This window comes from Stegostoma tigrinum, chromosome 6 (genome assembly GCF_030684315.1).
Source record: "Stegostoma tigrinum isolate sSteTig4 chromosome 6, sSteTig4.hap1, whole genome shotgun sequence".
NCBI classification, from domain to species: domain Eukaryota; kingdom Metazoa; phylum Chordata; class Chondrichthyes; order Orectolobiformes; family Stegostomatidae; genus Stegostoma; species Stegostoma tigrinum.
The window spans coordinates 23,505,667-23,527,397 of NC_081359.1; the positions used below are offsets into that span (position 1 = coordinate 23,505,667).

Consider the following 21,731-nt stretch of genomic DNA (forward strand, 5'->3'; position numbering starts at 1 on the left):
ATATAGTCTTACACCATTAATAAATAAAATAAAGAATTTAGACTCCTTTATATGTACAGTCATGCATATTTTCCACAATCCCAAAAGATGCCTCACATTCCTCAAAGGTTGTGGTAATTTCAACAAAAAGTGTGGAGCTGGAGGAACATATGCATTCACGTGTACATCCATCAACTTGCTCTCTTGCATCCGCTGCTCCTGATGTGATCTGCTCTACATCGATGAGACCAAGCAGAGACTCGGAGGCCATTTTGCAGAACATCTGCACTCTGTGCGTGACAAACAACAACACCTTCTGGTCGTGAAACATTTTAACTCCCACTCCCTGAGTGACATGTCCATCCTGGGCCTCCTGCAGTGTCACAATGATGCTACCCGCAAACTGAAGGAGCAACGCCTCATATTCCACCTTGGGAGCCTACAGCCTAATGGCCTAAATATGGATTTTATCAGTTTCAAAATCTCTCCACACCCCAAGCTTCATCCCAGGACCGACCCTCCCTCTCACTCCCACTCCCTTGACCTGACACAACCTGTCCATCTTCTCTCCCACTCTCCGCTCTTCCCACCTCAGTGACCAATGCTGAACACTCCCTCCCTGCAATCACCTCTCACCATCCCACCTACCTTCACCAGACACACCCCCTCCTCTTTCTATTGACTTCTGAGCTTACCTCCCCCTGTCCATTTCTGAAGAAGGCTCCTGACCTGAAACATTAACTTTCCTGTCCCTCTGAGGCTGCCTGCTCTTACCTCATGTAGTGTCCACACTGAGTTTTAAACTCCAGGGGCTCTGAAACCTGACTTCATTGGAGGCAGCTGATGATTTAAATGGCCAGCTGCCTCTGGGAACTGTACTTTTCTGAATTACAGATTGCCCCACACCCACCCCTTTGAAAATGAAAAATACTGTGCCTGGGGTGACAATTTTGATCCCTGACTTCTTCCAGGATTTTCCCCACAGCGGAGATACAGTCTGTCATGTCAAAAATCTTGACCTTTATGAGTTCAAAATAGATATGGAAATTACCAAACTGCCACTGTATTATGGTGGATGTGTTATCCAAACTGGACTGCATGCCTCAAATTCTTGTACGATTAAATAACACCGTAGGATGACTATAAGTAAAATGCACAAAACCTTTTTTCTACAAAAATGATTTCGAAGGTGTGGAAGACACACAATCAGGAAGCTATGTGGCTGCTAAAATCAACTAAAGATTACAGTGTGTTGTAGAATTACACCAAAAGCCATCAAATTAGCAGTAAGCCATCACCCACCAAGGTAATCTACAAAAATGTCGCATATGTGGGAACCCGCCTAAACTGCTCCAACCTCAATTTCTCCTGAGAAACAATCTCCCAGATGTTGTATAATCTATCGCCCTCAATGATATGTTTAAAATGAGACAATTAAGGCAGCATCACCACCTGTTTCTGGGAGAGTTCAAAACTAACACTACCCTTTGTATGTCAACATATTCTTTAACCACACCTTCTGAGGTGCCTTATTTAAGTTTTAATTTCAACTAATTAAAGAAAAAGCAGAAGGGTGATCTGATACAGAACTTTAAAAATCTGAAGATGTTAAACAGATTCCATGTGAGAGATGCTTTTCTTGTGCAGGAATCTAAAATTATTGACCATAATTAGACTAAATGAAAGTCAGGAAAAAACATCTTTAACCAGAGACTGGTTAGAAAGCAGAAAATGCTACCACGAGAGTACTTTGGGTAAATTGCATAGATTCATTTAGAGGGAAGTTTGATATGGTCAGGAAGGAGAAACAAATGGAGGCTATGTTAAATTGATTGCATGATGATGGATTGAAGGTGGCCTGTTTGAAGCGTAAGAGTTACTTTTGTGGAGACTTCCACAACCTCAGAACATCTCAAGGTGTTTTGCAGCCAATTAAGTACTTTTGAAAAGCAGTCATTGTTATAATTAGGAAGTATTAGCATTATCAAATTGGATCAAATGACCTGTTTCTGCACTGTGCATTGAATATTATTCTATGTAATGTTACAATTGCAGTATGAAAGCACCTTAAGGAATTTGTCATAATTTGAAATGCTATTGTACCATAATGAAATTGAAACTATGTATTGCTCTACTTTTGATGACCTCAATGTCACATTTCCACAACATCCCAATATCCTTTCATGTCATTGTGACAAGAAATGTATCAATCTCTGTGTTGTTCATAGTCAATGACCGAACTTTCCCTACTGTCTTGGGTAGAGAACTTCAAAGATTCACCATCCTCTGAGTAAAGGTGTTCTTCCTCAACTCAGTCTGAAATGGCTTGCCTTATATTTTGCGACTTCTGGCCCACACTGCCAAAGAAAACATACTTTTTGCATCTACTCTGTCGACCTTCTGAGAATCTTGTGAGTGTCTATGAAATTGCTTTCTAAACACAAGAGATTGCTGGAGCTTTCTGCTCAATCTCTCCCTCTATTGTAAGTATGCTCTTCCTAAGGCAAGAAGAAAAGAATTGCAAACAATACTCCAGGTGCAGCCTCGCTCATGTTCTATATAATTGAAACTATACTAAAACTTAGTGCCTTTTTGAAAATTCTCCTTCAATAACAATCTGAATTGTTTGCTACAGCTGCTTGCTCACTTTCAATGAACCATAAACAAAGACAGCTTGGTCCCAGTGGACATTAACACTTTCCAGTCTCTCAGTATTTATGACATAGCTACATTACTTTTCAGAGTAGACATCCTCAGGCTTCTCTACATTATATTTCATCAGTCAACGTCTTGCCCATGTCTGTCTTAATTTCCTTGAAACCTCTTTGCATCCTCCTCACGATATTCATTTGCAAACTTGGAAATTTGAAATCGGTCCCCTTATCTAACTCACTGATGTAGATTGTGAAAATCTGTGGTTCAAAACTTGATCCTTACAGTACCAATTGCCAAACCAAGAATAATCCATTTATTCTTACTGTTAGCTTTCCACCTGTTTACCAATCCTCGATCCTTATACTTTAGGATACCCATACAACCTTGAAATCCATGTGCTTTAATTTTGTTTACTAAACTGCGTAAGGCTTTATCAAAAGTCTTCTGCAAATCTACAATATCATTGGTTTCCTGTTTTGGCTCTATGAGTAAGATCATCAAAAACTCCATAACTCTATACTATAGTTATTGGGGATTCGATGGTAAGGAGAATAGATAGGCTTTCTGTCGCCACAAACAAGAGTCCAGAATGGTGTGTTGCCAACCCTGGTGCTAGGGTCCTCAATGATTTGGAGCAGTTGCAGCACAATCTAGAGGGGGTGGTGAACAGCCAGTGGTGGTGTGGCACGTTGGTACTAATGACATAGGTTAAAAAAAGGGATGAGGTCCTAAAAGAAGGATATTGAGTACCAGGAAGAAGGTTAAAAAGTAGGACCTCAAAGATAGCTATCTCAAGGTCATTACCAGTGCCACAGGCAAGTCAGAGAAGAAACAGCAGGATACGTAGAATGTACACATTGCTGAAAAGATGGTGTGATAGTGTGAGGGTGTGTGTTTCACATTCGTGGGACATTGGGATTAGTTCTGAGGGAGTTTTAACCTGTACAAACTGGGCGAATAACATTTAGCAAAGATTCAGCAAAGAGAAAGAATTGGTGGAGGCTGACCTCAGGAAAGGAATGTCAAATTCCTCAACCAAGTTGCTATTAAATGGAAGAGGTGTTGGATGTCGCAAAAAGTATTAATGTAGGTAAGTCCCTGGGTCTTCACGGGCTAACTGGGCGAACAACTGGGTAGGACTGGGACTGATGTCCTTGGGGCATACTTGGTGAAGTGGTTGGGGAGGGTTTAAATTAGTGTGGCGGGTGATGGGAACCAGAGGAGTGGGGCAGTAGATGCAGAAAATGTGGGAGAAGTAGAAACCAAGGCAATTGTGAGTAAGAACAAGAACATGCAGGGAAATCGTGCTGAAAAGAGTAGGGGAGGTGGTCTGAAATGCATGTGTTTCAATGTAAGAAGTATAACAGACAAGGGAGATGAACTCAGAACTTTGGTTAGTACTTGCAACTATGACAGTTTGCAGTTATGGATTCTTGGCTGAAAGAGGGACAAGACTGGCAGCTGAATGTTCCAGGATTAATATGTTTTCAGTTGTGATAGAAAAGGTTGTAAAAGGGGTGGGGGAGTTGCATTATTGGTAAAGGAGTATCTCACAGCTGTACTGAGGGAAGATAAATGAGAGGGCTCATGCAGTGAGGCAATATGGGTAGAACTCAGGAAGAAGAACGGTAAAATCACAAGGCTGGGGGTGTACTACAGGCCTCCTAATAGTCAGTGGGACATAGAGGAGAAAATATGTTGACAGATTTGGGAAAGATGCAAAAACAGCAGGATTGTTAACTTCTGCTGTATTGACTGGGGCCCATAATTTGCTAGAGGCTTGGCTAGACCAGAATTTGTAAGGACCATTCAGGAGGGTTTATTGACATGTTAAGTAAACAGTCCATCCAGGGAAGGGGTTATACTGGACCTGGTTTTGGGAAATGAGCTTGGCCAGGTCAGTGAAGTTTCACTGAGGGAACATTTCAGGAGTAGTGACTCTAGTGCTGTGAGTTTTAAGGTACTTATGGATAGAGATAACAAGCAGTCCTTAGGTGAAGGTGTTAAATTGGAGGTGGCTGTTTGAAGGTAAATTCACAGTAGACAAGTGGAAGTCTTTCAAATGGCAGTGGATAAGAGTTCAGGAGCGGCACGTTCCTGCAAGAAGGAAGGATAGTTACGTGAACCTTGGATGACCAGGGATGTTAAGACCCTGGTCAAAAAGAAAAGGAAAGCATATGTAAGGTCCAGGAGAATGGGAACTAATGAAGCCCTTGAAGTATGTAAGGAAAGTAGGAAAGAACTTAAACAAGAAATTAGAAGGTCTGAAATGTATCAGGAAAAATTCAGTAGGCTTAAGGAGAATCCCAAGGCTTCTTATACATACATAGAATGCAAAAGGTGAGCCAGAGAAAGAGTTGGTCCACTCAAAGACAAAGGAGGGAATCTATGTGTGGAGCCAGGTCCTAATGAATACATTGCGTTGGTATTCAGCAAAGGGAAGTAATTGGTGGAGGCTGACCTCAGGGAAGGAATGTCAAATTCTTAAACCAGGTTGCTATTAAATGGAAGAGGTGTTAGATGTCTCAAAAAGTATTAATGTAGATAAGTCCCTGGGTCTTCACGGGCTATATCCCAGAATGTTGAGGGAGGCAAGGGAACAAATTGCTGGAGCATTGACAGACATCTTTGTATCCAGTTTAGCCACAGGTGAGGTTCCAGAGGAGTGGAGAATAGCCAATGTTGTTCCATTGTTTAAGAAGAGTAGCTGGGATAATCCTGGAAATTACAGGCTGGTGAGCCTCATGTCAGTGGTAGGGAAATTATTGGAAAAGATTTTCAGGGATATGATCTGTATGCATTTAGAAGCAAATGGACTTACTAGCAGTAGACAGCATGGTTTTGTGCGGGGGGAGGGCATGCCTCATTAACTTGGTCAAAATTTTTGAGGAGGTGATGAAGATGATTGATAAGGAAAAAGCAGTTGATATTGTCTACGTAGACTTCATTAGAGCCTTTGACAAGTTCCTTCATGGCAGGCTGCTACACAAGGTAGAGTCACATGGTATCACAGGTGAGCTGGCAAGATGGATACAAAACTGGCTTAGTTGTAGAAGACAGTGAGTAGCGGTGGAAGAATGCTTTTTGGAATGGAAAGTTGTAATCACTGGTGTTCCACAGGGATCAGTGCTGGCACCTCTGCTGTTTATGATCTTCATAAATGATTGGTAGGAAACCATAGCTGCTCTAATTAGTAAGTTTGCAATCGATACAAAGATTGATAGAGTTGCAGATAGTGAGGAGGATTTTCAAAGGTTGTAGCTGAATATAGCTCAGTTGGAGGCATGGGCAGAAAAAAATGGCAGATAGAGTTTAATCTGGCCAAATGTGAAGTGATGCATTTTGGAAGATCGAGTACAAGTGGGAATTATATTGTGAATGACAGAACCTTTAACGTATGATGAACAGCTAAGGATCCTGGGATTGCACTCATTAGAGTTTAGAAGGTTGAGGGGAGATCTAATAGAAACTTACAAGATAATGTATGGCTTAGAAGGGGTGGACGCTGGGAAGTTGTTTCCGTTAGCCGGGGAGACTAGGACCCTTGGGCACAGCCTTAAAATTAGAGGGGGTAAATTTAAAACGGAAATGAGATGACATTTCTTCAGCTAGAGAGTGGTGGGCCTGTGGAATTCATTGCCACGGAGTGCAGTGGAGGCTGGGACTTTAGATGCCTTCAAGGCAGAGATCAACAAATTCTTGATCTCACAAGGAATCACGGGCTACGGGGAGAGTGCAGGGATGTGGAGTTGAAATGCCCATCAGCCATGATTTAAATGGTGGAGTGGACTTGATGGGCCAAATGGCCTTCCTTCCACTCCTATGTCTTATGGTCTTATGGTCTTATGGAGTATTGACATACAGAGGGATCTCAGTCTGCAGGCTCACAGTTCACTGAAGTTGGCAGCACAGGTAGATAAGGTAGTAAAATAGGCTTATGGAATGCTTGCCTTCATTAGAAGGGGCATTGAATATAAGGATAAACAAGTTATGCTGCAGCTTTATAGAACTTTAGTTTGGGTATGCTTAGAAGAATTGTGTACAGTTCTGGCCACTATTCTCCCAGAAAGGTGTGGAAGCTTTAGAGACGGTACAGAAAAGGTTTACCAGGATGTTGCCTGGTAAGGGAGATTTTAGCACTGAAAAAACATTGGATAGACTGGGTCTGTTTTCACTGGCATGCATGAGATTGAGGGGCGACCTGACTGAAGCTTATGAGATTCTGAATGGCATGGATAGAGTGGAAAGTACGAGGCTTTTTCCCAGGGTGGAGGGGTCAATTAATAGGGGACACTAGTTTAAGATACTGGGGCGTGAAATTTAAAAGAGATGTGTGAGGCACATTTTTCACACTGAGGGTGGTGAGTGCCTGGAAAGCACTGCTAACAAAGGTGGTGGAAGCAGACACAATAGCAGCATTGAAGAAACACCTGGACAAATACATGCATAGGAAGGGAACAGTGGAATAAGGGCCCTGTAAGTGAAGGGCAAAATACATCAGTGCAGGCTTGGAGGGCCGGAGGGCTTGTTCCTGTGCTGTTTTGTTCTTTGTTTCTTGATTTCCTCTTCATAAGTTCCTACATATTGTCCAATCAAATAATTATTTCCTAAGTATCCCATAATTGCATCCTTTGCAATAGATTCTAGTATTTTCCTTCCTCTTGACATTTAGCTGTTGCTCTCTATTTTCTCTCACATTTCGATCTAATCCAATGAGGTATCACTTTCAACATCCCAATCTCTAGACACCACTGCTTTCACTCAGCATCGAGACCGCATCCATGATTCTGATCTGTTCCACAGCTTTGGTATCTATTAACCATGCACATGTAGACCTCTGATACCTTACATGTGGTATGAAAATAATGGGTTTGCCATGAGATTGTTTATCTCATGAATTGTGCCTTGTTACAGAAAAGGTTGGCAACCACTGTTCTATGAAACTTGACAAAAATCACATATAACCAAAAGATTGTAAGATTCAATTTTTAAAAAAAATTAATGACAAATTCTATCTTACAATGTTGCTGTTCTTTACAGATTATTTTACATCAAGGTTATTAATTAGTTCTTTCTAATTGCATAACATGAAATCTAAAATAGCCGGTGTCCTAGTTCGTTCCTCCTCACATATTATTCTGGAACATGATCTCAAATATGTCAGAAAATCTTCCTTCAGAACTTTGCTCATCTGACTTTCCCAGAATATATATAGATTGAAGTCAGTGATAATGGGAACTGCAGATGCTGGAGAATCCAAGATAACAAAGTGTGGAGCTGGATGAACACAGCAGGACAAGCAGCATCTCAGGCAGCACAAAAGCTGACGTTTCGGGCCGAGAAGGGTCTAGGCCCGAAACGTCAGCTTTTGTGCTCCTGAGATGCTGCTTGACCTGCTGTGTTCATCCAGCTCCATACTTTGTTAACTATAGATTGAAGTCACCCTTGATTACTGCAATTGTCTCACATCTATAAATTCCTGATGTGTATCCTATCCTACTTTGTCACTACTACTTGGTAGCCTCTAACTACTCCTACTAATGTTTGCTGACTCTTGCTTTAACTTAACTTCATCCAAAAAGATTTATATCCTATTCTTCTGATTGGCATTTCCTTGTGTTTGTTAATATACTGATCCTGTCCTTTACAATCAGCACCAGTACTCTCCATATCGTTTTTCCCATTCCTCTAAAGGTAAAATATTTTTAACATTCCGTTCCCAGTCTCGGTCACTTTGCAACCACGTGTCTGCAAAAGCAATTGAATCATACTCTTTTGATTCCATGAATATTGTTTATTCACGCACCTTATTGCATGTACTCAAAGGTGTCCAGTTAAGAGTGATTTTAATTCTACCTTTTTACCACTGTTCTGTAATTCACTTCGAGTTGAGTCTAGGATTTTCCTGCTGCATTCCACTTTCACTTACAGATTTTCAATTTCCCATAACTGACATTTTTTTTAGTCACATGGAATTCTCTCTCATTTTCCCATTCTACTGACTAGATAGCTTAAGTCCTCCCCAACAGTCCTAGCAAATATCCCTATGAAGACATTAGTTGTAGTTCTACAAAGGTGTAAAGCATCCTCATAATGGATACACCTTCCATAGAACTAATCCCGAGGCACCAGCAAGCTAAAGTCTTCCTTCCAGCATCATTCTTCTTCACCCTATTTTTCTATTTTATAGAATATGGAATAGAATCCCTACAGTGTGGAAATAAGCCCTACAGCCCAACAAGTCCACACTGATCCTCACAGCATGCCACCTAGACCCATCCCCCAATAACCCACCTAATCTGCACCTCTCTGAACACTATGGGCAATTTAGCATGGCCAATCCACCTACTCTGCACACTTTTGGACTTTGGGAGGAAACCGGAGCACCCAAAGGAAACCCACGTAGACTGTCGCCTGTCGCTGGAGTTGTACCCAGGTCCCGGGCACTGTGAGGCAACAGTGCTAACCACTGTGCCACCATGCCTCTCCTAATTTTGATGCTCAGTCTGAGATTACTTCCTTAGATATCTTCCTTTGCACATCTTTTAAAGTTCCCTTGTTTCCACTTTCAAAGCCTCATCATATTTTCTAATATGTCATGGTGTCACAAGCTTGGCTGTTCCTACATTTCTCTGGTGAACTTTACCCTTATCCAAAGCAAAAAATAGGTTAGTGAATGAGATGGTGCAGAAGTTCCCTGAGTCTATGTATCTGGTATTCCTAGAATGCAGAGCAGTCAGATTTCTGCCTTCATGTTTTTAATCTGTGGTGCGACCACATTGTTAAACATGCAATTCACTTAGGTTTCTGCTTCTCAGATGCACCACAGTGCCACCAATCGCTGTTAAAGTTCCACAGCTTATGGTTTTGAAACTGGAGACACATTTCATCTTCATGAAGAGTCCATGATACAGGGATACGTATTCCATACCTCTGTGTGAACTTGCCGTGCTTTAAGCTTACTCTCAGACTACCTAATTTACATTGAAGACTAGAAAGTAAAAAGTAAAATTTTTTATCAATTAGCTCTAATGTATCTAGTCCTTTGCAAACAGATCCCACACTGGACATTCACCAATCAGCATGTAATGTCACTGATTCTTTCAAATAACTTTCGGCATACATTGATTCCCAACTGTTCTCTGTCACAGAGTTGACTAGCTCTCTAACTCACAGGTAAGTGGTACCTTGAGCCGTTGTCCCGACTTTTATTCTGTCACTCCAAGTCATTTTCAAAGAGGTTGGCTGCCTCCTCTCAAATATTTTCACCCGAAATCTGTGTCCTTCATTATAAATCCATCAGCTATGCAGAATATTAATTTACTATCTGCAAGATCCAGGAATTACTAACCATATAGCTTCAGAAACTAAAATAGAACTTTTTGGAAAAGCACATCAGGTCTGGAAGGATCTGTGGAGAGAAAGCAGTGTTAACATTTCAGGTCCAGTATTCCTTCTTCAGAATGGTCACTGGACCTGAAACATTAACGTTGCTTTCTCTCCACTGATATTGCAAATGCAGGAGGCTAGGGAAGGGCTTGAGAGAGGAATTGGACAGTATAGAAACATGCAAGTGGCATGGGGACATGCACATGGGGCTGAGACATAGAGGATCTAACAGTCTTTGCAACAGCTGGGGAAAAATCTAAGAAAATTGAGGCAGGCCCCTTAAACCAACCTGCCCTGCACTCGCCTGCCTCCATAATCACCCAACAACTACCTAACAAGGTGGCAGGCCTGACTACATCACACTTCCACCTAATGAAAATATGGTATGGCGGAGATGGAATTAGATGGAACTGCCAAGTTGGTAAATTTCCCAAATGAAGCTTGCTACCTCAATGGCAAATATCCAGCCCTCGAGACACTGTTTAACATCTCATCCAAAGGAATCAGAAAAATTCCACTATTCACTGTTTCAATTTAGGAATTAACCTTCTTCCTATCACTGGGTTCACAGTTTCTATTCCCACTGCACCCATTTGATCCTTATTGCCTCTATGTATTACGTCCTAAATGTCAATATTCTTACTGCGTCTTCCTGATATTAATGCTGATATGAGCAGGCTGCTCTTCAGTTTATATTCATCTTTTGTTTGTCTGTCCTGTCAGATGACCTTCCCTCACTATCCCTGGTGTAAATATTTTGATACATCTTTTAGTAGATTTTTATCTATATTCATTAAATCCATGATTGATTGGGAAGTGATTCTAATGCATTATTCATTTTACTATAAATCAGTGAACAACTGAATAGTACATTCATATTCAACTCTATGCATACACGTCAAACTTGCAGCATAAATTTGCTCAAATAAAGCAGTTTATAGTAGAGAATGTGCAGCAAAGTTTGATTCCATAAAAAAGCTTCACACCTTTATCATTTTTTTGCCCTCAGACTGCAATGGCATACTTTCATCCAGTCAAATCCCAGTTTGTCTAACTACTTTGTTGTCTTTTCATTGGACTTTAATTATGGTTTAGATATTGACTGTTTGAGTTGATGCATCAAAAATACGTAGTGCTTTTGCTCTGCAATGTTTGAGACCCCTATTTCTGGGCCAGAAGCATTGGTTCAACTCTCAAGTATTCCAAATGTGTGCCACAATTGTTTGAAAAGATTGGTTGAAAACACCTCTCACAAGTAAGTATGTATTTAGGATAGAAATTCATGCTGGCATTACAAGCAGATGAACAAACAGCCCGGACTCTCCTCTCAGTCACATTTCTCACTTCGAGTATCTCGCAGCCTCTGGTAATAGACGGTGGGTGAGTGGTTAGCACCGCTGCCACAGAGTGCCAGGAACCTAGGTCTGATTCCAGCCTCAGGCGACTGTCTGTGCAGAGTTTGCATATTCTCATCGTGTCTGCGTGGATTTCTTCTGAACGCTCCGGATTCCTCACTTAGTCCAAAGATGTGCAGGGTAGGTGGATTGGCCATGTTAAATTGCCCATAGTGCCCAGGGATGTTTAGGTTAGGTGGGATTGACAAGGGAAATGCAGGAGTAGGGCAATGGGTCTCAATGGGATGCTTTTCAGAGGGGCAGTGTGGACTTGTTGGGCCGAATGGCCTGTTTCCCCACTGTAGGGGTTCTATGTGGAAAAAACGTAACATGACTGCGAGTGAGCTCTGGCCTGGGGACCATTCTCTCCCATCTGCTTTCCCTCTTGATTTAATTTTGCTTTTGTTCTTTTCTTTCACTTTATTTTCCTTTCTCTTTTGGTTTTTTTTCTCTTCTGCGGTGGGTTAGTCAGCAGCGCGAGTGGGCCATATGCAGAGTGGTGGGTGTGGTTTCACGTGGCGATAACAGCCAGCAGCAGCGAGGATACTCTCCCAGCGATGGGAATAGTGGCAGCGAGGACATTGTCCCAGCGATGGGAAAGGTGGCAGCGAGGATATTCTCCCAGCGATGGGAAAGGTGGCAGCGAAGACATTGTCCCAGAGATGGGAAGGGTGGCAGCGAGGACATTCTCCCAGCGATGGGAATAGGTGGCAGCGAGGACATTTTCCCAGCGATGGGAATAGGTGGCGGCGAGGACATTGTCCCAGCGATGGGAAAGGTGGCAGCGAGGCCATTGTCCCAGCGATGGGAATAGGTGGCAGTGAGGACATTCTCCCAGCGATGGGAAAGGTGGCAGCGAGGACATTGTCCCAGCGATGGGAAAGGTGGCAGCGAGGACATTCTCCCAGCGATGGGAATAGGTGGCAGCGAGGACATTCTCCCAGTGATGGGAAAGGTGGCAGCGAGGACATTGTCCCAGCGATGGGAATAGGTGGCAGTGAGGACGTTCTCCTGCCATTGGGGGCGTGTAGCAGTTGCAGTGAGTTTGTTTTCCTTGGCCTGGGGCCTTTAGCAGCAGCTGTGAGAGTTGTTCTCCTGGCATTCAGGGCCGGTGGTGGCAGCAGCAGCAAAGTTCCTCCTGCGATCAGAGACGGTGGTGCTAATGACAGCAAATCCTTTGAGATGGCAGTACCAGTTGGGTAATATCTACAGCTGAAGCGGGACTTATGGCCCGGGGTGGCCTGGTCTGGCAACGGAGCCAGGGACCCTTGGTTGCAAGGTGAGTATGGGCCCATTGGTGAAGTGGTGGTACCTTATAAGTGGTGATTCCTGCAGTGGTGGGTCCACGCACGTGGTTTTGAGTCATTGGAGGTCTCTCTTGATGCTAGGTGACATTATGGGCTGGGTCAGAAAGACTGTTATTTGGACTTCTTAACGTCTTTATTTTTCTGATTTATTCCTATGACCCATAATTCTGGACTATTTGTTTCTTTTCTTTTTTATGTTTCCTAAGAATTTGATCTTAAGTATCTGCATCCACGTACCTTCGTACCTCAGATGGTGCTGTAATGTGATGACTGTAAACTTTTCACTGTTCTCCTTTGAGTACATGTGATGATAAAGCTAACTCTATTAATTCAAGTGAACACTGCCTATCTCTCAAATACCCTTTGCCATCCAAAACAACCCCACACGAACACGATCTCCCTCCAACACATTGGCATAACTGCTAAACATACGTGTATCTGATGTGCAAACCATGTAAAGTCTCCACAGTATTTTGAGGTGGTGTTAAAAACATGCTCGAAGCAGTAGCCCCACCCAACAAAACCAGCTTGACCCCAAAAGTAGCTTCAGTTCTACACTTGTTCACGTTCCTTCCATCCAGGTGAATTTATCAACATTGTTTCTACTAATTGTGCTGCTATATAGGAACTGAGGTGACTCCAAAACATAAGCTGCACATTAGGATGCAATCACACTATTTGGAATACCTTTGAAGTTGGAAATTTTTTTTCAAAACTACAATCTGCTAAGGTACTCATTGTTGTGTTCTTCTGTTCATTGCAACATTACAATCATTCAACAAGTGTTTGTACAGCAATAATTTGGGTTTTCTCTTGAAAATAGTCTCTGTGCAGACAACAATAACTGCCTTTGGTCAACAGAATCACGGGTCTATATATCACATCTTGTCTCAGATTGGGTAGTGAACATACCCATAGAGGTACATCATAATACTCACCACTATGCGGGCATTTCGTGAAAAAAAAACATTTTGCATATCTTTTAAATATTATTTGAAATCACGTAATTCTGAGGTGGAGGATTAACACTGTGCTTTTATTGCATTTTCTTCCACTGTAACTGTAGCAGGCAGAGGATTTTAATCTGAAAATGTTCAGATCTTTATTTTACCCATGCAGCCAAAATGCATTGACTGGCCATCTTCTGTGCTGCAGGTTTCTATATTAAGTATCCATCCACTAATATTACAGGTTACAATTTCTGGCCTTTAAGGGACATCATCTTAGCTTACACATCTGCACCAAGAATTACCTTTATTAGCATCCATCCCTCCAACAGCATACAGAGATCCTACGGTAGACTTTCGAGGCCTAGTCCTTGGGCTCTGCATTAAAGGTCGTCTCTCTGGTAACAGATGGTACTTCATCGCTTCAAGGATAAGTTTTTGGCATTCCAGGTCATCTTTGAATAGAGCATTATTTTCAAGGTCTGCCAAAAGCTGTAAAACAACAATTAGTAAATAAACAATTTAGGTAACAGGTTACTAGGTTGCCTTAGCAACTGTTCGCAAAATATGCATGGAACAGTGGTTATTCTGGAAGGAGTTCAAAATAATTTAACTGAACAGTTCTGATGAAATTGTGAAGTTAAACTGTTTTCAATGCCATCAGAGCTTCAAGATTAAATTTTAGTCTTGTAACTTTCTCCCTGGCATATTTTATTTCCAAACCATACATTGTATTTCTGAGGTGCAATAATTTAATAATTCAACTGAAAATACATATTGTCAAATCACACCTCAAAAGCTGTTGTGAATTGCAACCAAAATGGTAATGAAAGATGTGAGAAGAAAGAATAATTACAGGTTCAAATCTGCTGCATATATTGCATATTTCAAGGGCATCAGTTAATCCTTTAAGTAGTTTGAGCATCTTACTTTCATCAGAGGTGATCCATCTTGCCCCTTATCTAAACATAAAAAAACAAATAATTGTGATGCTGGAACTCAGAAACAAAATCATAAATTATTGGAAAAACTCAAAGGAAGTTCTGAAGAAGGATGCTGAAGAAAAAACGTGCACCCTATTTTCTCTCCATAGATGCTGCCAGACCTGCTGAGTTTATCCAGCAATTTCTGATTCATTGCCCTTTATCTCCTTGAAAAATGGCTCAATTCAGGAATGTTACAATACAATCGCCTGGCGATCTGAATAGGATGCTTCTGTCTTCTCTAGCTGTGCTTCTTCCAACTCTATCAAGGCAGATCAGATATGAACATCTCACATGACCAAACCAAACCAATCTCAAAGATCTTTGCCAACACTAGCAGCTACGAAGCTCACTTACTTCAGCCACTGAGGATGGCACAAAAAAGTTGTGAGGAGAAATTACAAGCATAAACCATAGAGCAACTAAACCATCAACAAAGCAAAGTAACAGAACAACAAATGCTCAGCACAAACTCATTGACACAGCCTTCAAATTGTTTACAATTTATTTCAGTGATGTCAGCAAACCTTCATGGAATGTTAGCAAGTATGATGTTAAGACATGAAAGGAATAGGCGTTATGATGGCTGAGTTAATGCAACAGACAATGTTGTTGAGAGCCCATCTGGTAAATTTTGAGAACTGGAAATACATTGATCTAGATGCCCCTTGAAGTCACAATAATGAGATTCTGCCAGATGCTTCTTACTGTTAGTTAAGAGGGCCAGTCTTCTACTTCCTACTTATTTGTGCCTCTTTCATTGGCAGTTTTGAAATTTGTAGCACATGACAATGATCTCAGAGATCTTGGAGGTATGTATTGTAAGGTAACCTCTGAAATGTTCTGTAAGAGAATTTCTGGACATTGTGGTGAGTGTCCAACAATGGCCCTGGTAAACATGTGGTTCTTGTTTCTGTTTGTTGTTGTTCACGGGTTGTCTCCAAATGCCAGAAGTAAGAGATGAAAAGTGAGCATACCTTTGTGATTTTCACTCCACCACCCTCCTTCACCCGACTGAGCCCGTTCTCACTTTGAACAACTTTTTCTTTAACTCATCTTTGTTTCTCCAAGTCTAAGGTATGAGCCTGGGCACCACCCAGCTATGCCGATCTCTTTGTGGGGATTGTGGGACATTCTTTGTTCTAGTCCTACTTGAGCCCCCACCCACAACTCTTTCTCTAATACCCTGATGATGTCTTAAGTATTGCTCCCTGCTTCTGTCCAGAATGGGAAAAATTCATAAGCTTTGCTTCTCATTTCCATTCTTCTGCAACATTTTCTTCATTTGTTTCAGATTTCCAGCATCCACAGTCTATAGCTTTTATTAGATTCAGTGCAACCCATTCTTCAACCAGGGCCATCTTGGAGCAGACAATAAGCCTCTTGAAGATGTGGTTCTGATGCATTGACCAGTCTGGGATAGGGATTTGCTGGCAGTACACTTCAGAGTGTGGCGCACAATCCTGGTTTGCTATGGGATATGCCGGAGGCCGATGAGCTCTGAAAGCTGAAGCAGTCTTCCAAGCAGGAAGATCATGGCATCGAGCAGGAGGAACATAACCTTCTGCATGTTAGTGCACAGCAGCGTCAGACATTACAACCAGACAGTATTTATCATGTGTTCATTATCACCAAGAATTTGACAATTGGCACCTTTTGTTGGGTACCTGATTCAAGTTTACCACATTAGCTGCCAATGGGCCTTACTGCTTTCACTGTTGTTTAAAAGGCTTGTTTCCTCCATTACTGGCAATAAATGGCTTTTTTTTGATATATAGTGTCTGTTTGTTTCTCTAGAGAAGTTTCTGATGCAGAGATATTTCTTTCACAGTAGCTAGTCAGCTCCGTGGATTTTCTGGCTAATAGCTGGTCTTATAGTTCTCTTGACAGTTCCATGAAAAATACTTTTTTGAGCTATTTTCTTCTCAAGACAATCTGAGTCTGTTTTTCGAGCTTCCCTGCTGCCATGATTCTTTAGGCAGCGCATCCCATTCCCAGCACCCTCTTTTATTGTATGGTTTGATGCCACACTATGAGTTTAATTTCAAGGCAGAGTGGTCAAAGAGTAGGAAAAATTAAAAAACTTTAAATCTATTTATTACATATCAAGATGAAAAACTGTAAGACATGGTAATCATAAATATTGCAGGCTGTATTTTTATAATTAGATAATGTAAGGAAAAATCGATCTTCTTCGTATGTGCATGCCTATTTGCTCTCAAGACGCTCCATCATTCTCAGGTGTAGTGTAGCCCAGGATAGTGTAGTCTGCTATGTCCAACCTCCTCCTAAACTGTGCTTTTGATACTTGGTGTTGTGCAGCTCCATGACATAATTGCTAGGTTGCTGCAGGGCCTTGAAGTCCTTGATCAAAACTGTTCTCATGAGGTAATTCTAGAAAGATGGATTGTCTCAAATAGAGACAATCTTCATGTGGATGAAACATCGCATTTCAGGAATGGTATGCAACTGTGTGCAGGTGCCTGAGTGGCAGTGAGTGACAATAAAACTTTAGACTTTCAGTAATGTTGACGTCCGGAAAATAATACTTGCCCATGGGGAAGGTAATGAAGTAGTTTGACTTATCAATCAACACATCAATCTTTCACTTTCATTCTCTAACTACTGATTGATTAATGTTCACTGTGTGAGCCTGGAATTAGCTGAAGATGTAGAAATCCTGAGAAAAATTGCTTAAATAATCCAGTTCCTTGTTAGGTACAGAACCATTCAGCACAGTTTATAATAGTTGATTCTCACCTCTGAAGAGTACAATGCTATATACTACTTTAAGATTAAACAAGTAATTAAGTCATCACCAGTTATAAGCTGTGGTTTGTAAAACCACTACCATAGTCCTAAACTCTGAATTATTATCTTAAACCTCTTTGCTTTTGTTATCAGACTACTTTTGAAGCATTTGTCAAAACCTAATATTTTAGTGGTCAGTTTTAGTAACAATTGGCCAAGTCCTGTTTCATCTCCGATCAATCCCTATGCAAAGCAACCTGTTCAAGACATGGCTCATGTTGTGAGGCTTTAATACTGGTCTTGATTCAGTAACAGTTAGAAGCACCTTAAACGGACAATAACTCTTGCACTGATTTTTCCATATTATAGAAAAATGTTTGTTTTTCATTTGTGACCCGAAACATTCCAACATCAGTTTGCCCTAGTCAGTGGTTTGTTTTGTGTACAAGGACTGATATATCAGGCTGAATCTTACCCTGAGTCTTAAATGGATTTTGTCAATCTTGTTGAATTCCAAGGAGGTTTTATTTTCCAGCTTCACACTTTATTATCGAGGTTTTATTTTCACCAGGTTTTCTCATACTGACATCACAAACTCACCACATTAACTGTGTATCTTACACCGAAGCCACCCTACTTGTTTTATTCTCCCATTCTCAAATGTGTAAGTTGTCATCATCATCATCAAAATACCTTGGGATCACTGGCACTGGCATTATCTTTGAACTCTAAGTGTATGCTTGATCAAGAATTGGCAGTCCAGAGTGCATGTAGTGGGGCAGGAATCGCAAAGCCAATACATCTCAGTGCACTTAAGTGGCTTGGTTGACACTTCACTGGACATAGAACTGCACATTCCTATGTCTATCACTGTTTAAGCACCAATCCACACTTTGTCCTTAATCACATCCCATTTTATAACCCTGTCTAATTCACTGCCACTCTTTAACAATATCCACTGTACTCAACATCTTATTGCTCAGTGCAGAACAATTGCATAAAAGAAAGCCTTCAAATGCTACAAACTGTCAACTGTTTACTCAGTGACAACAAAAGTGAACAAAAAAATTGAACAAAAGCTGCATTTTGCTCTTGAAACAGGTTGCTTAACTTTCAGCAACAAAAAATTTTGAAATGAATGCTTACTGCACACAGCTCACATTTATTGCAGATAACAAGGTGAAGAGCTGGATGAACAGTGCTGGCCGAGCAGCATCAAAGGAGATGGAAGGCTGCTGTTTCGAGCCTAGGCCCTTCTTCACATTTATTCGAACTAGGTGTCAAAGATGTTCTTTTTGATCTGTGGCATCTGACCCTGCTGTGCTCTAGCTTGCAGAAGGTAATGTTCCCCGTGCTCAATATTCTCATGCACCTCATCGGAGAACTGCCCCCTCTCTCCGTGCTTGTCAACCTCCATCACACCCCTTTTTTTCCCTGCCCCAGATGTGCAGAGCATAGCATACTATGATTATGTGACCCATTCAGTCTGAAGTCAATGGTAAAGGTATCCCAAACTGAAACAAACATCAGAATCTCATTTTCAGGAGGCCTATTGTCTGCCACACTTGGACCTGGTCAAATAATGTGCATTCCATTCACAAAAAAGTACTGAAGAAGGCCCAAAGAACTGAAGAGTTATACTGGACTCAAATGTTGACTCTGTTTCCTCATTCTACAGATGTTCCTCCAGCATTCTCTGTGCTTGACGTAAACTCCCTACAGTGTGGAAACAGGCCTTTCAGCCTAACAAGTTCATACTGACCCCCAGAGCATCCCCCTATGACCCACCAAATCTACACATCCATGAACACTATGGGAAATTTAGCATGGCCAATCCACCTAGCCTGCACATCTTTGAACAGTGAGATGAAACCAAAGCATCTGGAGGAAACCCACACAAACACAAGGAGAACGTGCAAACTCCACACAGACAGTCACCTGAGGGTGGAATCGAACCCAGGCCCCTGGTGCTGTGAGGCAACAGTGCTAACCGCTGAGCCACCGTGCTGCCTGATAATGCTTGCATTGTATTTAACCCTTGGCCTCAGTCAAAGAGTTGCACAATGGAATCATTAGCCATATATCTTGAGGGTACCACTCGTCTCCCAGTAATCATCTTTTCAAGGTGTCTTACACCTCAGTTGCAGCAAGAACATGAGCTTTCAAGGATATAGGCATCATGGCAGCTCCCAGGGATTGAAATTGATACTTTTATTTATCCTGACCACAAACACATTGATTTGGAGCCAATCTACCATCCTCTGAGAAACAGAACAGGGAATGACATCACCAACGCAGGAAATGACATCACCAGCCCAAGAAAACCTAAACAGATGAATAGAAAGCGGGACATAACACCAGCGCTTCATCGGAAGCTCAATGATGATGTTACCCAGAATGGTGACGAAACGTCTGAAAACTAACCTTCCAGCTCAGCGAGCAAAGTCACATCCAGAACCTCAACCTGAACTACAAATCTTCTCAAAGCTCGCTAACATAATGAAATATCAGCAGAGTACTATATGGGACATACAAATTAGACAGAAGTGTGTGATTGGTATTCAAGGACACCCAGGTCTCCTTGCACGCTTCCCTTTTCTATCACCTTTCAGATGATAATCTGCCTTCCTGTTTTTCTACCAAAGTGGATAGCCTCACATTTATTCATGTTATATTTCATCTGACCACTCACTCAACTTTTCAAAATCACACTGATCTTCCTCACAATTCACCCTCCCACCCAGCTTTGTGCCATCTGCAATCTTGGAGATATTACGTTTAGCTTTGAAAATAAAACAAATGCTGGAAATCACAACAGGCCAGGCAGCATCCATGCAGAGACAGTAAGCTCACGTTTCGAGTTGAGATGACTCTTCATCAGAGCCTGTTACATTTAATTCTCTCATCTAAATCATGAATGTATTCGTACATAGTTGGGGCCCAAGCACTGATCCCTGCAGGACCTCAGAAATCTCTGGCTGTCACTCGAAAAAAAAAATGACCTGTTTATTCCCATTCTTAGTTTTCTGTCTACCTGCCAATTCTCTAGCCATGATAGTACACCATTCCTTATCGTAATCTCTTATGTGGCACCTTACCAAAAGCTTTCTGAGAGTCCAAGTAAACCACATCGACAAGCAATTATCAATATAAGACAAATGTTATCATTACTTTCTGTTTCAACAGATAAAACTAATAATCAGAATCAGGCACATGGAACTGCTTCCACATCAGTTTCGAACTGAGAAAGAAAGCAGTTGAGGGAAAGATAGATCCTGTTGATGTCATGGTTCTAGTATGCTCAGTAATAATACTGGGCACAGGCAAAGCAGTGTGAGTAGCTTTTAATCACTATAATCACTTGTAGACAGAAGTTGAAGATGAATCTGCTCCAGGTGTTGTTTTAATGAGTTTGCTTCTAAATAGCCCTTTTCTCCTGCCTCTTCTAATGTTTTTTTTATTACAGCAAGAACCTTCGATTTCTCTTCAGATGTACAATGTAAGTATTACAAACAACAGATGTACCGTCCTTAAAAAGAAACCCATTCTGAGTCTTAGTAAGGACCTGAGGATATAATGATAACTGGGATAGATGGTATAGCTGCTACTAGATTTAGAGTACAAATATTGATGTGTGTAAAAATATCCCTTGATGTCATTCTTTCTCAAGATTCTTGATTCCGGGAATGGTTGGGAAAATGTAAAATCGGTCAGTTCAGACTTGATTTTTTACTTGCAGAGGTTTTTGCTCGTAACGCACTTTCACACATAGCAATCACTGCTTGTCACCTGCTTACTTTGAATACATTCTTAATTGATTTTAGTTACCCAAAAGTATTGAGGGGTTGGGATGCAAGACGGGTATATGTTCTGGATGACCAGGGAGTCCAGAACCAGGTGTGAGATTCTGTAGGATATGGAGAAGGCCATTTAAGACAGAGGTGAGACGAAACCTCTTCACTTGAGAGTAGTGAACCTGTGGTATTGTCTGCTATGGTAAGCAGTTGAAGGCAAAACATTGAATGTTATTAAGAGGGAGTTAGATATAGTTCTTAGACCTAAAGGGATCAAAGGGTATGGGGAGAAAAAGGGAATAGGATACTGAATTGGATGATCAGCCAGGATCATATTGAATTGCATGTTTCCATGTTTCACTTTTCTGACAAATTTGTACACACTATTTGGGTATCTTGCTGATATTTGATTATGTTTTGAGCTTTGATCCTGAATGCGCATATGCTGTTGGAACTACATTCTTATCATAAAAGTGCAACTTGAGCTCTGGATAAATGAATGAGTAACTACACTTAATAAATAAAGGCAACA

The 21,731-nt window shown here is 41.3% G+C and overlaps 1 protein-coding gene across 5 annotated transcripts in view; it reads right to left on the reverse strand.

The window, feature by feature from the left end:
• LOC125453382 (kelch-like protein 1) overlaps positions 1-21,731 on the reverse strand; it is a 351,831-nt gene that overhangs the window by 84,047 nt on the left and 246,053 nt on the right. For all 5 annotated transcript variants that reach the window (XM_059646484.1, XM_048532887.2, XM_059646486.1 and 2 more), the window contains exon 6: positions 13,977-14,163. In XM_059646484.1, coding sequence (XP_059502467.1) covers positions 13,977-14,163 — 187 coding nt within the window. The remainder of the gene's footprint in view (positions 1-13,976; positions 14,164-21,731) is intronic.